This window comes from Hylaeus volcanicus, chromosome 6 (assembly GCF_026283585.1).
Source record: "Hylaeus volcanicus isolate JK05 chromosome 6, UHH_iyHylVolc1.0_haploid, whole genome shotgun sequence".
Lineage (NCBI taxonomy): Eukaryota > Metazoa > Arthropoda > Insecta > Hymenoptera > Colletidae > Hylaeus > Hylaeus volcanicus.
In genome coordinates, this window is record NC_071981.1 from 11294135 (window position 1) to 11315133 (window position 20999).

Below are 20999 nucleotides of genomic sequence, written 5' to 3' on the forward strand. Positions count from 1 at the left end.
CACGGCATCTTCATACTATCGCAACAGATTGTTTCATACCATTTCACCGTACTGATTTATCTTTTATTAAACATGTCGTTATACTTGTTCTCCTTTTACGTCTTTCTTGAGGATGTATAAATTTTAATTTCACGAATAATTTCTATTTACCACATTTCTCTTTTATTAAGCGTGTCATTATATTTGTTCTCCCTTTACGTCTTTCTATTAAAGTACTACTTCATTTCTTGAGTTTTCCACGAGCTTGTTATGGTTGTATTACAGAAAGCTGATGTAATTTTAAATTGGATGATTAAACGAATGTATATTTTTCATTTTCTAACGTAACATAGTAAGTCGTTTTCGAATCTACGTTTATATAACATTTTCTTCTTATTTTTATTCGTGGAGCATACAAGCAAGGTTTGTTTGTTTAACTTTGGTACATCCTGTGCGAGAACAGTTGAATTTAAATAACAACGGTAAATATTTGACGCATCGATTCGAAACGGTTTGCTTAAACCGAATGACTTCTTTAGGCAAAATGTCGCAGTCGTTCGAGTCAACGTTGTTTTTCAATGGTGGAGATCATCTGTAGTTCAAGGTCGTCTAAAAGCTCGATATCATTTCGGTGACATCAACGGCAATTTGAATGTTGCCGGAGAACCGTTGATGACCCATTCTTATTTTTTGTCCGGGTGACCTAATTGAGCAATTGCGAGGGACCCGTAGATTACTATCGTGCCTCGAATTCAGGCATCCACGGAAATAAAACCGCAACGATGCACGCCACGGCGTCGATTGCACAGAACCGGCTATGCTCCTATCGAAACATCCAATTGGTGTAAAGTCCAATTGGATTATCAGTGGTCGTTCAATTGTACGTACGATTGCAGCTCGACATTATTATCGCATTAACGTCGATTAGCCGGTGCCCGTTCGGCCTGCAACGACCAAACAAACGTCAAAATGTTATTACGCAATGGTATTGGCCGATTCGAACTGCCAATTAATGCACAATCTTGGATGTAAAACATGTTAATAAAATGCAGCAAAATTACGCTCAGGGTATCGTTTTATCGGTGCGAATTTTTTTTACTTAACACTAATATTACCAAACCGGTCAATTTGACTCGTGTACTTCAAATTTCTTCTTAACGTTACGTAAAATGTATTTTTGTTGAAGGAACCTACGTAGAAAACTAAGACAATCCATTTGTATTTTTATCTATCCTCAATAAACCCGTGTAAAAATATTCCGGTTTATATTTGAATGACCCTCGTAACTTTAAGTTCATGTGCCATCGTATTACCATAGCAGCATTGCAGTTAACCGGGTATCGAACTCTCGGAGTGCTGCGACAGGAAATGGTTAAAATAATACGGAGGACATCGATTCACATGAAAAATTATCATGACAGCGAACGTATTAAATTACTCCTGCAGCGTTCAAAGAAAATTTCAACTTTAGTGGAAGTCGTAGATTCGGAATGAATCGAAATGCCACGTTAGCGATTCCCTTTCGTCATGAGAGTTGGAAATCGGGACGTCTGATCGTTCCTAACGCGTCTTCTAACACGCAAAGAAGTCACTACCCCCTTAAGTCTTAAGCGAGTTCCGTGAGTCTGTTCGCGGGGCTTCCCCAGCACAGGTGAGCCTGTCTCACCGGGTCATGATTAATCCTTGAACGTTTTCGCTGGAGCGCAATACCCGGCTACTTTCGTTCAGGCACGAGTTAATTAACCCAGCCGGGAGTTCCTCGTCGGCAAGATAAACGGACAGGCGAGTCGATCTTTCGATAATTAACGTCTTAATCGGCCGATCCTATCGCAATTACTAGCACCGAATAACTCCTACGTTATCGTAACGTGGATCTGATGATGGGAGACTCGAGATAAAAGCCAGCTTGGCCAGGCTCGTGTCCGGGTCAACCGTGGAAAGCAATGAATCGATGAAATTCACGACTAACGTTTCGCTCGGGCATCGCTTTCGCCCCGCTTGGAAATCGGCCGCTACTTATGGTAATGGCGGGGTAACAAGAAAACCGGGAAGCTCGAGGTCGAGAGGCCTCGACCGGCTAAAAAAGAGGAGGCAGCAGGTCCTTGAGAATCCTGCAGCTGCCAGTCGTCATCGGTTCATTGAACGGAGAAAACTGCCGCGCGTGTTCCACGTCTCGACCGTTTCGGAGTCGGAAGGGGTTAGAAAATAGGGTTGAGGCCGTTGAAGTGTCGACGTAACACGGAACAGTTTCCTGGTGACGCAGCTGGATACGTTCTTTTTTTTTTATATGTGTGTACGTAGTCCGTGGATGTTACAATAACGTCCAGATCGTTTGACGATCCATTAGTAACGGTCCGAAGATTGTGAGCGACAAATAGGTTGTCTTGGCTGTGAATGATTTTATCGTAGCAGGAAACGATCGGTTTCGAAAGTTGCTTCCCATGGTATGGAGATGTTACTTAACTTGATTTCTTATCTTGGTTAAAGTAATCTTAAAGAGCAACGAAGTGTTCATTTTTCTTCGATACTTCTTACGACTATCTCTGCTGTTCTTTTATTTAATAATTAATAAACTGTAGAAGTTTGTGCATTTATAGCAACTATAAATATGAAAAAATGTATGAGACCGTGCACAAATTCAAAAATACATAATGTATCGGCAATAAAATACATGTTACACTGTTTAAAACATGAGAGACACTTCCATTTCAATTTCATTTGTTTATCTATTTTTATAGGAATACGAATTTACATAAATATCCACAGTCTAATGATTAGAAATATCCGTTATACATCCATTGTATATTTAGTACTCGCAAAGCAGAAGTTTCTAGGAAAAGAATATACATGTTGAATTGACTAACCTCCTCCTTTTCAAAGTTGGTTAAAAATCTGATTACCTTCATGGTACGGAAAGAACACATTAGATTAACTATTAATTTATTGTATATTTCTTAGTTTGTCGCAATGCCAACAAAATAAGTACTTGAAATGGAAAGGATTATATATACTCCTCGTACCTGAACATAGTATTTAAAGTAGATTATTGTATATTTTTATATATTAATTTACAAAATGATTTTCAAAGATGTTAATTTTGTAATTTCAATCATAACATTCATATTTTTTGTATCATCCTTTAATTTGTATACATACAAAATTATAATACGTATAATGTTTTGCATGTGCCAATTGTATGAATTGTACAATTAGTATAACTTGCATAATTTGTAGGACATGAATATTTTACACAACGACGACGCCAGGTAACTCTGTATGCTCTTATATTCGATCTTCTATTCGTGTTCAGAAATTCGAGACAGTTTCGCACGAGGATCTCTCACGTTCTTCGTCCCTTGCATTACATCCACCCATTAGCAATGATCTGGAAATTACCGACGACAATCGGAAGGCTTTGTTCGCGCGTCATTGACTATGGCAAATCGGTACTGTTTCAGGTTTTTTTCGTTATTCGTATAAGGCACACAGAAAACCTTTGTCGAGCGACCCTTCTCGCATTTTCGATGCAATTAATCTTGCCCGACGTACGAATTTGCGTCGGGGTGCTAGATACACAACGCACCATTGAAGTTGTTGCATCACACCGCGCATTAATCTTGCTTAACTTAATTGCACCGAGATGCTTTGTTAGTTAAGCATCCTCGGAACACGAGCGCGTAACAAAATTCTAGCCGCATACAAGTGAACGCGGCTCCATTATATCGTATAGCTCATTATAATGTCGAATAAAATTCTATTCGAATTAGAATTTATTAAGATGGAAAATTACGTCCACCTCGTCGATTATTTAACATTTAATGTACATCTCGCCTTTGCAGCGTAATTGAGTGAAATTTATTTCTAGAAATTATATTTGTTAAAAATTAAGACGTGGAGGAGTTAGACAGTAAAATTATTACTAATTATTACTAAGCAATAAATTATTTAGTTTATGTAACCATTTACTTCTGTGGAAAGAACGTCTTAATCTCCTTATAAAATGATTTCGCAACCGTTATAATAAACCTATTAAGATCAAGTAATAATGTATTTTGATCCGAAACTTTGGTCATACAGAAATCTTGTGTGCTAAATATGTATTATTATTAATGTTATATCCCACATGTTGGATGGACATATATGTATGTATATTTCACTTTACGAAGGATTTATTATACGAAACAATAGAAGATGAATACAAGACATTCAAATTATTGTTGGCTGACGCGCGACGCATTTCATCACGCATTTAATGAGTAACCTCGATTAATTTAACTTTACGGTTATTCAATTACCATTTATCTTGTTATTCTTGTGACCTATATTCGTTAACTTAATGCCTACTTAAATTCCTGTAAATCCAATTGATACGCGGATATAAATATAACATATGTATAACGAGGTCGAATAAAAGAGTAAGGTCATGAGCCAACGTTGCGGTTCTATAATCAACCAAACGTCGTTAATAAATCTCTACGCTATGCTCTTATACGTCATCTTTTGTTCTAATGAAATTCTGTTTACCGCTGACAAAAACTGTTACCATTCCCTTCTGCTGAAATTGCGTTCTTTAATCTGCGTGTAAAGCAAACATTTCGACACTCGTGCTCTCAACATCAACATTTGTCATCGTTGTATCCATTCGGGTGCACGGAAGTTCTCGGAAGGGTCGCTCCACTCGACCTTGTAAAAGTGCATAATTGAGCCTGTCCAATAGCTGTCCTAGCGTCCAATGTTTTCCAAACTCTCATGTTATCCTTTCCACATCGAGGCACGAGTGTCGGTTAACATCTGTCCAGGCACGCGTATACAAGACGGATTTATTTACGGTTTGCTAGAGGGTTGCTGGGTTCGATCTTTAGCGACAGGATGAAAGAAGGAAGGAAACACTTCCATGCCACACACTCGAGCGTAATCTTGTCTCTGGTGCATTCCCTGTTTCGGCCACCTAACTTCCGGTTAAATTTAGATGCGTACACTGCTCGTCCTGTCAGTGTGTTCTTGATTCTACTAACTACTGTATTTATTTTATTTGTAAGCGCAAGGAACTCTGGAACACGTCAAAGTTAATATATTCGGACAAAGAACTTTTCAACGAAGCCTAGAATTTCAAGAACTTTTCGCACGATATATTTGCGATGCTCTTCGAAGTTGTACTTTATGCGAATCTGTGTCGAATTTATTCCTACGTATCGAGGGGTGGTGGTAGCCAATTGGACGAGAGCCAACAAATTGGAAAATGAATGGATTCGTCGTGCGGAAGATCCATCATCCTGATTTACGGATTACGGTGTCCTCGGCGAAGTTTGAAGGTTTGAAGTTTCCAATCGGACCAACGGATGCACTGTACAATTAACGTCCAATCCGACGAATTTCATTGTCTCATTTTAAGAAAAGATAGAATGTTCCCGTATCGACAGAAGAGATTTATGTCACGATTTATTTCAATTTTAAACCATAGCTTCTAATAATCGCGGATTTGAGTTGATCAGAATTAGAAACAAAATAAAGAAATTTGAATTGTTATTTAAATTAGAATGAAGAGAATACAAAATTTCAACCAGACTATATCGTAATGTAATACCACCTTTTTATAAGAAGGTGGAAGGAAATTACAAACTAAAGGAAACATAAATTCATTGTACAAGTTACATTAGGAAATCTGCATTATATGCAATGTAGTATTTCGAAAGATACGACGCAAGAGTGAAATATTAAAAGGATTGTCAGTGTTAAACTCTATCTCTATTTCTATTTACATGCATTATTAATACGTTTCAGGGGTAGGCATTAGAATAAGCAGACTCCCAGTAGATAAAGTATTAACAGGCCCCACCAGTATACAACAACTATAACTATTGCGCAAATGCGTAGCGGTATATTACAACACCGTTGTAATCTTACATCCTCTGCATATGAACCCTCCACTGGCATTATGGCATACATATATTTCATATACACGACCGACAATGTGGTTCTTTCATTCCCGTCCTTATTTCTTATTGACGTAGGCTCTAATAAATACTCTGAAAAAATCATGAAATGCTTACAGTGTCTACTTTAATATAGAATTGATATCGAAGGAAAATGTTTAAACGGGTTTGCGATAAAAATAAATATTTAAAGGAAAGTGTTGAGAAAGTAGAAATTCGATTAAGACGACACTAACTTACGTTAACTAGTGTGTTAACCTTTGCGTCGAAACGAGGTGTCCCAAGACGATTACATTTTAAAACAGCGTTTCAATATGCCCAGTTCTACGCTCAGCGTAGATCGAACCTCCATTGTTACTCTTCGAAGAGAAACTTTCCGTTGCATGTGTCTCGTGTCGAGATAAAAGTGCCGTGTACATTCTTTTTTGGCGTGTTCGATTTCTGGGAGTCAGAAATTCACGACAGATTCGCAAGGAAGTTTCATTCGTGTACGGTGCAATCCTTTCGCGCGAACGATTTGTCATCGTACTATATATCCTTGCCCTTAAAACCCCGTCCACTCTCCCCAGTCCCTCCCTATCGTCCCTCAACCAGTTCTGTAGCGATTCAAGACACCGAAGGGATGGCTGCAGCCGGCTCTAAGTGCATCGAAATTTATGAACCATCCCTGCCTCCATCCCCCCTCGCGCTGCGGGCGCTCGAATCTGCTGAACGATTAATGTTTCGTTCCTCCGCAGAATTTTACGTCGGAAGTGTGAAAAATGTTGCGGTCCGTCCTCCCCCTGCCCATGCGTCGGGCGTGAATCTTCCTCGTATCCCCGAAGTGCATTACTTTAAGCGATTTTTCGTGCGCGAATGGGTTTAATTGCCTTCGAACGACAGCACGAGATTGCCTGGCCCTTTGACGTAGTCGAGCACGAGCAGTTAAACTTATTTGTCATCTGGAAGATTTAAATTGGAGAATTAATTACGCGGTGAGCTTTAATTAAAGTTGGCACGACGACGACTCGGTTCTGTGTCGCGTATCAGTGTTTACAGCATCGGTGCACGATGCCAAGAATTAACAAGAGAAATACTCGAACCTGAACAATTTTATTTCTATGAAACGCCGTGTGAGCGTAGAGCATAATTAATTATGGACGAAATAACAACTTCTGTTTCCTGCGGAAATTTATTCTAGAAACATAAAATATTATACATCTAGTATGTAGGAGATTAAAATTATTTGACGTTTGATTTTAAACAGGGATTCGAACCCTAACCCGTACCGGGTTCCGGTACTTCGTATTATAGAATAACCCATCTAACCAGGTAACACAAGACATCTGTAACCCGAGTAACCCGGTTAACTCTTTGGGGCACGGTGGGATTAAAAGTATCCCACCTTTTTGATGGACCGTAATGCATGGTGGGACATTTTTAATCCCACCTCGAAATTTTGCAATAGCTGCATGTGTATAGGTTTATATTTCGTCTTATATAATCCAATGTTACAAATGTATGCACTTATGTTGGCAACTTTCAACATGCTAATACCGGTTCAACAATTGTCGTAAGTGGAAGGGTTATTGCGATAATATTTCTTTCCTGGTTTTATGTGAAAAATCGTAGAGGTAAGTTAACTTATATAAAAATTAGTTCTATATAAACAAGTGAAGTGTTTTATAATAAAAACTAAAGATTAAATTTGTTTGCAAATGATGAAAGTATGGTGGGATTTTATCTGTCCCACCATGCAACTTGGGGAGTAATACAAAAAAACATATTTTTATTTATTGTTTATGTTTTAATATTCTTAAAACTATAAATGTGATTTGAATATAGTGTAGGTAATTTTTGTATTTTGTTACATTATGTGATACCTTTATTAATAAAAATATAACAATTTTGTTTGATTTAAAACGCAATAAAATTCCTGTGCAACATGGGTCTATTTTATGACCCGAATTCCTGTGCCGCAAGGAGTTAACCCGATTGTATGCGCGTTATAATAATACAGTAAAAGCCATAGTTATTACCACGTTTCTAAACAGTAATCAATTTTATTTCAATATTGTTTGTTTTCTACTCTACTGTCCATCCGCGAGAAGAAGGTCATGCAAGTGCTTACATTTACTCATATATGTGTGTGTTTATATTTTGTATATATTTATTCCGTCTTTAACTTATGTCTGTTCATTGTACATTTATTATGCCAAATAATTGTTGAAGTTTAAAAAGAGAGTACAAATACCGTTTCTAACAACACTCTAAAATTAATCAATCCTACATTCATTATATACTCGTACATTTTAAACAATCTAGTTTCGTTTGATTTGTATATTGCTGTAAGTTCACATATCTTTGACTTGTCTAGATGTCTAGGATGTCTTCTTCTACTAGTAACCCACTCCGAGCAAGTTAACCCGCTCTTCCTACAATTCAAGAATCGTTCCTTCGTGGTTAGTATGGGTTACAGTAACCTTCCCTTCATTAACCGGGTTTGAGCTAGGGTTCAGCAGCGGTTCGAATCCCTGTTTTAAACCAATTATCTATACATAATGTAGATAACGGATTCGTAATTAGCGAGCTGTGTACGTTATTAGTTTAGCGTAAATAGTATACCTGTCCACGGGTGGGACTCCTACCGTGGATTCTACCCTTTCCACTAGCTGTGTCTGAGAGAGAAAGTCGTGCAGTGTAGTATGGAGCGTAGAAGAGAGCAGATCGAGGCATCTGCACCATCGTGAAACCCGAATTGTAACGCGATTCGGGTGGGGAAAGCTCTCGAGCACATGTGCCGCCCCGTGGACATGCTTGGCGCGTGTGTGCAGTGATATAGTGATTGTGCTAGATTGGAAAAGTGGTATAGATTTTTGTAAATTGTGGAAAGTCCTCTGACAATGTAGAAATAGTTGTATGATTTCACAATTTACTGGATGCACAATGTTCTCCCGATTTTCTAAACAATTTCCTATACAATTACTTCAGAGACATACCGTTATCCAAAGAATACGAGGTAAAAACTCATTAATTAGGTGAGCCGTGCCCTCCACAAAGTTTCAATGTTAACGCTTGCTTATTACAACTTTCCCACCACACGTTAATTGAATAGCTATTGTCTCCTGATTTCTAAGGATGCACGCCGTGCAGAATTTTTTCTTAACCATCGAAAAATGGCCATTGTCCTTCTTCACGCTGTGCAACGTAATAACCTGCGCGCGTAATAAAGGTAAGCCGTCGCAATCCCCGTTGATAAACACCAAATGGCGAAGTGGCGCAATCGTTACGACGCGTTCGTTCGTTTCGTTCGCTCAGCATCGATATTGCATATGCATAACCGAAATTTAAAGTGTCGTAAAGTATTGTCCAGGCGTTTCGAGATTCGTCCAAGTATCGCTCGACTGGAAACCGGCTATCTCCTCGAAGACGCACCGACCGCGTCTTTTAATTATGCTTAAAGATTCCGTATCGATAAAGAAATCGACTGGGAGGAGTGTGTAATCGATTCATCTTTCACGGCGTCATTCGATAAATTCATTCACGACGGCATTCGCGTTTCGTTTATCCTTTTCCTGCGTACTGGCATCGCGTGGGTGGCGCGCAACGCGAGCACAGTGCGTGTCCTTTTTAACGGAGCTGTGCGATTATTATTGTTATCGACGCCGAGCAAACGGCGATCGAATTCTATTAATACAATGGTCGACGAGAAATGGGCTGGAATCGTCGGGCGATATTGTTACCCCTGGCACTCGGTTCCTGTTTCCCATTGTTGCGTCCCAGAGTTTGTGTATCCTGAAATGTCGGGGTGAAATACTTACCGCATGGGGTGGTTCCAGAAACTGGGCCGGGTTTCCTCTAAAAGGACGTGACGGGTGAGCTAATAACGGCGCGTGTAACTGTACAACGTCTTTCCTTTGTAACTACGTACAGCAAAATTCTTTGACGGGTTCTATGCGCCGAGTATAACGATAAACTTGAATATACATATAAGTTACATTATGACAGTAGTATAAATCGATATTTTTGAAAAATGAAGTTCCTGCAAGCATTATTTATTTCCTGGTTCCGTCCCAAGCTGCTTTTATTCCACTTTTCATTCAAACTATGCAATGTTTTGGGAAATATTCATATATCGTCGTTTGACTGCGGATGTGTATGCAAATAAAGATTTTTATAGATACAGATAAAAAATTGAAACTCGAATAAAAGCATGCCTTATCTTTTAAACAGTATAACTTATGCACATATGTGCACATTTTCGTAGATTTCCCTATATTTTCGTTTGCCATAAATGCATAGACATATGCAATTTAATCATTACACAATATTTCATAACATCATCGATTCATGAGTCATTAGCTTGTATAGATTAGTTATCGCATCATGTACTATACGTAGTACACGTGGCGTTGCTATCAATTTTAATTGTTCGATTAGTAAAAAGAACTTGCCGCGACCTGAAGTAGCAAGATAAAAATCTACATATAAGAGTACTGACGTTTTGCAGCGATTTTATGCATTCTTTATGCATTATTAATTGTTGTATGTTTAACAATTGAACAAAGTTATATGCTTTGTTCTATCCTACATTTTTAATAATGTCTCATTCTTTTTGTAGAAATATATTCCACAGTCTTAAACATGTTTCAAAATGTATGTTTTTAGCGCATTAAATGAATTTGTCAACGTGTATCATCAGCAGCCTGAATGGAAAGTTTAACATTTACCGTCCATGATACACGTTGCATTGGACTCGTTAAAAAATATGTCGATTCTATTTTCAAAATTATACAAAGATAGTGTCATTAATCCTTTGCGGACCAGGCTTTCTGATTTCAGTATATTTTGGTCGAGCCTCACTCGACATAGGTCTGCAGAGGATTAATACTGAAAATATTGTCTTTTTTTTTATTATATACACAACTATTACTAATTATTATATCTTCAATTTTACTTTGTCTTTATGGGATTGATAATTTGTTGGCCGTTTTTTATCAGTAGCAAACAATATTCTACACTGTAGTATCGTAATTATTATCGTATGTATTGGAAGACGAGTATCGAAAGTTTCGAGAAAAAACGGGACAGTAGGAAGCGCTACCGAGGATCATTTTGACGCCCCCATCCGACCGGTTGAGGATTAAATTTCGTAACGATCTCTGTTAACGAGCGACATTCGTTCGCAAACGACGGGGTATGAGTTTCAAAGTTTCATCGTCACGGAGGAAGCGTTGGAATCGGCTGTACCGAGGATAAAGGGACCACTTAACCAGATAGCGATAAAACCGCCCACCTGTTTTTCAGTCAGAAGGAATTGAACGTAGCTCGTTTAATTAAATACGCGAAATTAATTTCGCTCAGCTACATCGGTCGAGCCAGATTGGGTTTACGCTTAAATACGTACCGATTTATTTTGAGCGCAATGTTGTTCTAAGAAGAATCATTTAATCGTTGCTCGTTATCACCAAGAGTAGAAAGATACTTGAATGCATTATTGAACAAAGTAAATTTAGAAATTTGTAATTAGTTCTAATGACAACTAATGGTCAACACGTGTCACATATTTTAAACCGTTTAACTTTTTCTTTGGGAGTATAATTCTCTTTTTCTGTACTTGCAGTAAGACCCTGATTAACACGGGGGATACGTTCTAATAAGTTCCAATGCTAAACGAAACAGCGTTAAACGAGGTCATCTTAACACGTAAATAATGAAGATAAGTAAAACAGAACAGAGGATAAGAAAATTGATTATTTTTTTCTATGTTATTGATTACTAATGTTATTAATTACTAATATTAATTTTCATAAAACATTCATGAAAATAAAACAAGTTCGAGTAAAGGATTTATGTTTGTGACGAGAAGGCTCTCCCACATTTGAGATTCCTCGTTTCTTTTTGTGAACAAGTCATTTAACGTCGTTTTCCTTTTCCAGTTTCGTTTAGCAAACGGTTGTCGATACTAAGACATCGCATCAATGACATTTTGTCTTACCCTTGAGCTTCTATCAAAATTTAAATTATTTTGTATAAACTGATTCATAATTTCTGTTGTAGTGACTAAATTTAAAGTTAATGGAATGAAATACTGTGTTTGTATTGCTATACATACAATAACGTCTAACCGATTATAAATTAACTATGACGTAGCAAACAAACGTTCGTATTGTAACGATGTGAAACGCACGTATACGTATAAAACGTATAAAATTATACACAATTTTGGTGAATTCCAATACTGAAAAATACTGAAACAGCGTTAAGAGTACGAGAAGAAACGACTCTCCCCTTAAGTGGAGTAGCGTTAACGAGGTCTTACTGTACCTACGTTTTGATTTTTAATTGGACTCAAAGAAAGCAATATTACAAAGAAAATGGAGAGCATTCGACGGATGTCACATCGCCAAGATATTGATTTATTTAGGGCAAAATTTTCATTTGAAATAAAATTGCACGAACTTGTGCATCCTTCCAATAATGACTGTCGAAAACGGGCGCGAAGGTACTATAGGACGAGTTTTGGTGAATTAACGAAGGCGCCGTTCATCAATTGTATCCAATCGGAACGGGATCGAGGATCAAGGACGATGATGACACGCGGCGAGAGATCGGGGGAGGACAACGGGGGATCAAGACAAATGATCCGTCTTCGCGAACCGGTTTCGGCTCGATAAGAGCGACGAAGACGGTCTGGGATTGAATTCGTATCGATTATCGTCCACGATACAAGAAGAAATAATAAATTCAAACTGCTCGCTGATTTTTACTGCGTTCCTCGCCCGGTGTAATCACTGCATTTGCATATTCGTCGTGATAGGCCGTGCGTTCAATCGTGCGCGGAGCGGTTTGAAATTTCACGCATTTTAATGGCGTCTGCATAATTTACGATGCATACACCGTGGTAAACATCCTCTCGTGATATTTCATGATGATTCTAAATCCGGAACATGCCGCTGATCTAATCCGTTCGTCCGGTTTTGGACGAATATTCTCTTGAAAGGTTAGCGAAGAATAAATTATATGGTCGTTGTAAGACTAAGGGTTGTACAAGAAAATGTAGTATAATTTTGTCAGTAGCGGTCAAATGTAAAATGTACACTTTTATTGAAAATACAAATTGTTCATTTGATAAAGGTATGAATTTTGTACTTAATCTCTTTTGATTAAATTATAATCAATGACTTAAAAAGACTTTTGTTCGTTCCTAATTCTGTGGATATATTGCAAATGTATACAGGGATTACTCTGTTATTAGCAGTCCGATCAAAAATGTTTTTATCAACTTTTGGACGGTTTCAAGAGATCTTTAACGATATTATAAAAAATTATTTGTCAACTATTTTTTTTTTGTGTTTTCCAGATCTCTTTGAATTTTTTGCAAGTGAAGATTTAATTTTTTTACAGCTCTCTGTCTCTGTTAAAGGATTTTCAAGACGAATACAATGACCTAGGTTGAAGGTCATTCAAGGTTACACACGCTGACTGTGATAGAAAATAAACTGTTTCAAGGCACTCTTCAAATAATTCATTCATTTTCTTATTTGCGTACATACTGCTACATCAAGTGTTAAAAATGACGAACTTCAACTTACATGTTTATTTGCAAAAAATTCAAGATTATCTTGAAAAAACATTAAAAAAATGGTTGACAAATAATTTTTTTATCACGTTAAAGGTCTGTTGAAACCACGCAAAAGCTGATGTAAACATTTTTGATCGAACTGCTAATAACAGAGTAATCTCCACTGATCACGATTTGTGATTCACCATGTATTATAACAAGATAAGGCAACAAGATGATACACCCATATAGATAACGTCGGACGGTGTGATAAAGTAAATTTATTTAACAGCAAACAGTAGTATATCTCAAGATTATTATACATTTTACAACGTTAATTTTTTAAATGGTGACTGCAACGAAATATAATTTAGGTATGACGATGTATGGTCCTCTGGCATCGTCCTGAAAGTAATTGCATTCCTCAGCAAAATCATGCCACTTCTTTGAATGCAAAAAATTCCGCATATCGACATTTAATGTGTCATTGTTGTTGAATCAGCTTCCGTTCAGAGTATGCGCCCGTACTCGAAGGAGGTGTTTCAGAGTCTCGAATGCGCACTGGCAGAATTATAGCTTTAATTGTAGAATCACAAGTATGTTTCCTTGCAATGGGAGACGCATAAAAAAAAACTTTAATTTTCGCGTAATTCATTGTACAAATGAATGAAACGAACAATGAAGATAAGACAAAATCCAGAATATATGGTGGGTATGGTAGGTATGTTCTAAATTAAACAAAAAAATCTGTTGAAACTTGTCAACACTTTTCTGAAATTTTGATTGAATGTAGCAGAAGAAATACGCCAGCGTCGCTTTGTCTATAAGCAAAGCAGTTACCACATTTTCGAAGGAATGTTTAACCTACAAAAACCAGAGAGGAGGAGCAAACTAATTTATCAATCAAATTAATTCTCTATTAATTGTCTTCGACATTGCGGCAAACGTATTATTAATAATGCAGTGATTATAGGAAAAAGTTTGAAGAATATGGATCAAATCGATTGGTTTGTTAGTTTTGGTGTTAAATATAAAAAATGAAGAAAAACTGCCAGGCACTGGAAGCAATCTCTTGTTGCATTGCACTTTTCATATTGTTTCAATTCTAGTATTCTATGTAACAAATATTATTAATATACCGAGTTATTATATACATTCGTATAACATCTGTCTATAGACAGAATTATCGTATTCCTGAAATATTTACAGAAACAATTACCCCCTAAATGGTTAAACATTTCTTCCGAAACCGAACTTTTATAGATCAATGAAACATCAGATTTGTTCAATGCTGGTGAACCAAACAAATTAACCCGTCATTTGAATAATTCTGCCCAGGGTGCTCGTGAGCATCGATCACGTGAAGTTGAATCGCGTCGAATATATTCGAGCAGCGAGGGCGGAAGATCGCACGTTCGCCGATTCGGTTTATCACCGACAGACCGGGGGAAAAGAAGAACGATCGCGGGTAGGAAGAAAGACTCAGGGAGAAAGAAGTGGAGAACAAGGAGAAACCGAGCGCGGTCTCGGGGCGCGTTAGCCGGGGCATCGCGCAAGCGCATTCCGTTCTACCTAAACCTCTACGTTCCGTGCGTGATCCGAAAGACACGAGCTCCATTCGAGTTCCGTCGGCTTTTGCCATCGAACGTGTCGCGCGTCCTTTCGTCGTTTCGACGCTCTTTTTTCGACATTTTTGACAGTCTCGTGATTTTTCTCGTGACAAACTGTCATTATTCGAGAAAAAGAAAAACTCGTCATCAACGGGCCAATAGTGATGTCGTGCGAATGCATGACGCGTATACGTGCACTTCCGGTGTGCGAGCATTTTAAAGAGGCGATGATTCGATCCGAGGAACAGTGCTGACCAAAATGATGCCCGATCGATCGTTGATCCCGGTGCACGGCTGAGTTCAGTGAGGTTCGGGATCGATCGTTGGATTCCTCGTGGCTGACAGCTGTCAACCATGCTGTCAACGGTTCAGTGTCACGGCGACGTTCATCGACGGAATTATCACGTCGCCTACACGGTGAGTTTCCTTTCGTTTTCCCATCGATTTCGCGCGGTGGTCACGGTTTGCTGAAAAGCTGCCCCGAGGAGGGGAAGGGGCGAGAACGGGATAACGTAATTAGCATCGGCGCGAGTTTGCGTTCGATGAGCTATCTCTGGAATGATGTAAGTGAAACGGATGTAATGTTGTTCCAAGAAATTCCACTGTCGTGTAACGCGGCTTGAAATAGAGATTACTTCGATGAATACATGACGCCGCGCAAATATTCGACGCCGTGACGGCCGATCCTGAGCTGGTATGCGGAGTAAAAATAGGGAAAAATTTCGCTGCTCGCCGCGGCTTTTTTTATTGCGGAGGCGATCGGCTTCTCCAACCGGTCGCCACCGGAGTGACGGTTGCGTGACAAAACAGCCTCGAGTAACAGGGTGTATCGGGAAATATTGCGCATTTCGAAACCTTAATTTATTGAGGTATAAGTAGAGTTAAATATTGACAGAGACAAATACATACATTATAGCATCGAGCACAGCAGTTTGATATCGAAAATTATCTATCATATTTAAGTCGTTTGCGAACACTCATCGGATAAGGCTGATATATAACAAGATTTCACGAATTGTATCTTCGAAATTGTTTGTTCAAGCAGATAGCCCCAAATATAGAACCTGATTCATGTAAATGCACCCATATGATGACATGCAAGTGAATGGACATGGCTACATTGCAATAAGGGGGTTTTTTAGTTTAAAGCGTCAATTTTATTTTTTCGAAATTTTTTGGAGGGGATGTTACACATATATTTATTCATATTTCAAGAATATACATAATTTACTTTTAATGAAAATAATCAGCATTAAACGTGGTACAAGCGATCTTGTACAATTTTCTTTGAAAAAAGAGTATTCATGGTCATCACTGTGTCGGACGTTCAGCTTACCTGAAGTGAACAAATCAAGAAACATTAATATGAATGTCGCTAAGGCCCGAACCAGAATAATTAAGAAATATTGAAAATTAAAGAACTGAAAACATTACGAATCATAGATATCGATTTTTTGTTTTCTTTAATATTTAGAGTACTGGAAAAAGTAGATAGAAAAGTAAACTTTTGAAAATTGTGGTTCAGGTGATAGTACTACATGTACTAAAGATATACTTCAAATTTCAAGTCATTCAAGTCGCGAAGTAAATTGTGGAGAAGTGGAGCAAAATTATTCGTTGACTGTTAGGTTTAAAGCTAATACTTGGTCAATACTTTCTTACTAAACATTCCACGTTCTTCTATACATTGACATTAAAACTGTAGTATTCCTTTTAAAATCATAAAGCTGACCATTAAATTTTCAAAACCCCTCGATATATTAGAAGGAACATATGCACTGAATAATGTGCCAAATCATGTAATTTTTATACATAGTTTTTCATATAATGCATTTAGGAGTTAATCAAGGTGTGCAAGTTGTATGATCCACCCTGTATACCGTTCCCTGTAGATGACCCTAACTTCGCTAATTTTCCGTATTCAATTAAAATCTATTGGCAGATGTATTTTTCAACGTCTATATTTTTAAAAAAGCAAAGAAAGTATATAGATTTTTTGAAAGTCCTGGACAAGAGTACCACCTTAATATTTACAATTAATTCATAACAATTATGTCATAAAATTCGAATTAAAATGATTCTTAGTTTTCGTAAGGCACAACAATAAGTGCTTAGGCTAATCTGGCTCGCAGGTCGTACCTGCCAACCCTTGATCCATAGTCTTTTGCCGTCGCATAGTGTGTCGGGTATATGATCGTTCCGGACAAAATTCATAATATTCAGAATTAGTATTCAAAAGACCATGGAGGTACTTTTTAGTAGGAACATTTGTTCAAAATCTATTTAAAGTTGGTTAACTTATTGTATACAAAATTTCAACAAATTGTTATAATTATATTCAAATTATACATTTATTTTAAAGGTACCACAAAATCAACTCACAACAATACAATTAAGGAAACAAATATTCTGCCAATGGCATGTATTGGAAGTAATTGCATAATTTTTTCAGAAATTTTATATATTATCGTTTAATTTAACAACAAATTAGTATACTAAGTAAAAATTATTAATAATATTGTAAACTATATTCTTTTACTAATATTTCATGAAATAAAGATTGTTGCGACTTATACTCGGAATTTTTAAAATTTTCTGTCCAATAACGTCACATTGTGCATTGTTTTGAAACCAATTATATTCTTCTGGAATACCATGCTGGTTCTTTAGACATGAAAGCTCCTTACGAGGTAAATGTACTATTCATTGACACGTTTTTTTGCTTCCGCCACTTTGAATGATAATGATAGCATCTTTTAATGATTTGAAATGAATAATATTTCATTTCACGTTTAGATTTTTAAGAAACAAGTCTCTAGTACGTGAATTTTCAAGCCTGGATTCTTCAGACATTTTGACGTCAATTTAGGAGTGACCAACAGTGTAAAGAAAAACATAACTTAAGTTTTATTGTTTAATAATAGATAAAACAATACGAATAGCTCTCAGTGCTGCAATTCGTAGGGTGTTCGTAGACTTCTGTGACCGATTCTGAATCCAATCCATTGTTTCTCTCCGTCTACTTGGCAATATTGGTCAGCCTATATCGTCTGCTCCACGTGTTGCTCGTGTGAGATGTCGAGACGTTGATCTCTATTGGCTGGCAATAACACTTGAACAAATCGCGCGGAATCTGTTTCTTTTCGTCGGCGAAAATGCTATTTTCTCGCGTAGTTGGCGAATATGTATCGAACACATATCGGCGACCTCAAGGCGCCTTGCGTCATTTGTCTATTCTCGGTTCGGCTTTATCGCGGCGAACGCGTTTGCCCGGCTGTGTCGCGGAATTTTCAAGCGACCACGGCTTTTCGCACACGCGGAGAAAAGCCATGGAAATGTCTGGCTTGCTCGGAGATTAGATACCATAAACGCGTTATTACGGTCGTATTTCTGTTCGCATTACGCAGTCGATCGTACTTTGTGTCACAATGACAGTGTACAATAACACGTTAACTAACATTTTCCTATACCCAATGATACTCTCGATGTTTGTTGAAACTATAATACTGAAAGTATAAATATTCGACAAGTCAATAACGTATTTGGCTATTTTATAACGTTCATGATTATAGTGACAGCCTTCGACATTTTTAAATTTTAATACAAGAAGAACAATTTTTAAATATAAATATATAATTGTGACTCGATTTTAACGAAAACACAACTAATAGTGTTCATTATAGGGTGTTTGCACGAGCCATTAAATTATAGAAGTGAAATTAAATACACTTTTTTTTCTATTTTCTTGCGTGTTTCTAATGTCCACAGGTGAACTTAACGATAAAATGGTCATGTCTGTACAATGTACACGAAAGGTGAACGAACTCATAGGAAAGAAAAAGCTGTGCTCGCAACACGAAACTTTTAATCGCCAGAATCTCAAGCTTAGATTATATGATATAAAGTAAGTTATAATTCGCGTCAGGTAAATCAAAGTGGTGCCAGTAATTGCAGTCCGGGACAAACTCTTACGATTCGGGTTAGATGTTAGATCCTACGTGTGATTTCTAGGAATGAAAGTTATCGTCTGAAATTACATACATATCCTTGCGAGTTCTCGAAAAGTTGAAAGTTGAAGATATGATCTCACTTTTTCGACATGCTCGATGTGAAGCTCTCTTGACATTCTCTACAAGGATTAATGTTTCTTTTCACATTTTTTATAGTTGTTTACCAACAAAAATAATTACTTAAAAAGAATGGAAAGTTTTCCTAGAAGATGTGGCAAGAATAATTAAATCAATTGGAAATTTATTTTAGAGTAAATTAAGTAATTTATTTATATATTACAATTTATTATAATAATTACATTTCTTGTTTTTATACTTTGCAATATAATACAACAATCTACTTACTAGTAAGACAGTTGTAATTAAACAAAGCAATAGATAAAAATAAACGAAAAGAATACAAGAAACTACAAATAATTGGAAAATGCATGGGGAATCAACTTAAAAAGTTTTTAATTTATAAAATTTCAACTTATTCTTGTTCGTAATGTAAAATGTAATGTAATGTAAAATACACTGTCAAAGTTTGATCACTTAATTTGGTCACACCCGGTATACAGCAAATTGTAATCCACGCCTGATAAATTAAATTATGCGAAGGCGGCAGTGATCCCGATGGGCAGATAAACTTTCTATAATTTAGATTACGCCCGGTATTAGTAGGCATTAACCTTAATCGAAGTGGCGCGTTTAGCGCCGAACGGTAATCGAAACAGAAAGAAACGGATAAAGGAAAAGGGCAGTCGAGATCAGTCGAGCGAGCCGCGCCCCGATCAATTAATCCCCGTTTGATTTGTTCGGTGCTGTAATACTTCGTTTAAAAGATAGAATTTTAGCACGGGATTAAAGAAACTGTATCATCTTCAATGCTGTTTTTACGTTTGTTCGCTTCAAACGTGACTCGTCGACTCAAGCCTTCAGCAGCTGTGAAATGAAAAACACGTTAACCGAACTTCAAAGCGATGCCGCGCGTGTATCGGTGTGGCGGCCATTAGGGGTTTTTCTGGCATTACGACCGAAAAATTAAGCATACTTTAGGAATTTTTTTAAAGCCTATAAAATAATGATCTAATGTTTGCATTTCTCTGAAGTATACAGAGTTACAGTGTTGATAGTCACAAAATAAAACGAAATGTTTAAAACGTGTACACTTGTTTTAATTCATGGAAGATCTGTCATGATATTTACGAAGAGAAATTGAACTATTTATAGTGTTTTATACATCCATTTTAAGAAGATATATGAAAACCTCAATGACGTGTACATATGTGCGTCATCCGAATCCAAGTAATAAAGCCGGATGACGCATATGTATGTTACCTGAAGCTAAATGTGTTTAGCTTTGGTAGAATGTATAATTAGTTAACATTAAAATCATTTGGTTCAACGCATAACTATTCTACGTACAACTGTGTCATTCATGTGGTAGTCTTTAGTGAAAAATTTACTTCAAAATTGTTGGTTTTCCAACTGTTTAAAGTTTTGTGCTGTCTTTCATCTATAACTGAGTAACTGTGGAAAAAATCTTCAAGTGCTTTAGTCAAATTGACCGACTTCGTAATTTTTTGTGGTAATACTAATCCTTTGTACTCGGAACCATTTGATTTTAAAATATACAAACAGGAATTATGTCGTAATGGTAATTGCTCATATTATATAAATTTTTAGATATTGAGGAACATATTCATGCCAAAAATCAAAATTTTACATTATTCTAATATGTGATGATATGTAAAACAGATATGCATTGCAAGTTTTTGTCTTTTAAGTTACAATCTTAATCTCCCTTGCTTATCTTTACAAATTACACCATTTCATACATCTCACTTTTTTATGCAAATACTTTTTGTCGCTTTTTTAAATGAAGACACACATTCTCTTTCTGCGTAACATCGACTTATACAATATTTAGCTATATATATTA

At 37.0% G+C, this 20999-nt stretch overlaps 1 protein-coding gene across 11 annotated transcripts in view; it reads left to right on the forward strand.

Annotated features, from left to right (window-relative positions):
- The window catches only part of LOC128878668 (tensin-1), a 334268-nt gene that overhangs the window by 204574 nt on the left and 108695 nt on the right, over nucleotides 1-20999 (forward strand). Inside the window, exon 1 of one of the 11 annotated variants that reach the window (XM_054127051.1) lies at nucleotides 15086-15482. The exons of the other annotated variants lie outside the window; for them this stretch is intronic. Coding sequence (XP_053983026.1) covers nucleotides 15420-15482 — 63 coding nt within the window. The 5' untranslated portion in view covers nucleotides 15086-15419. Of the gene's footprint in view, nucleotides 1-15085; nucleotides 15483-20999 lie in introns of those variants that run through there. 11 annotated transcript variants of the gene reach the window in all.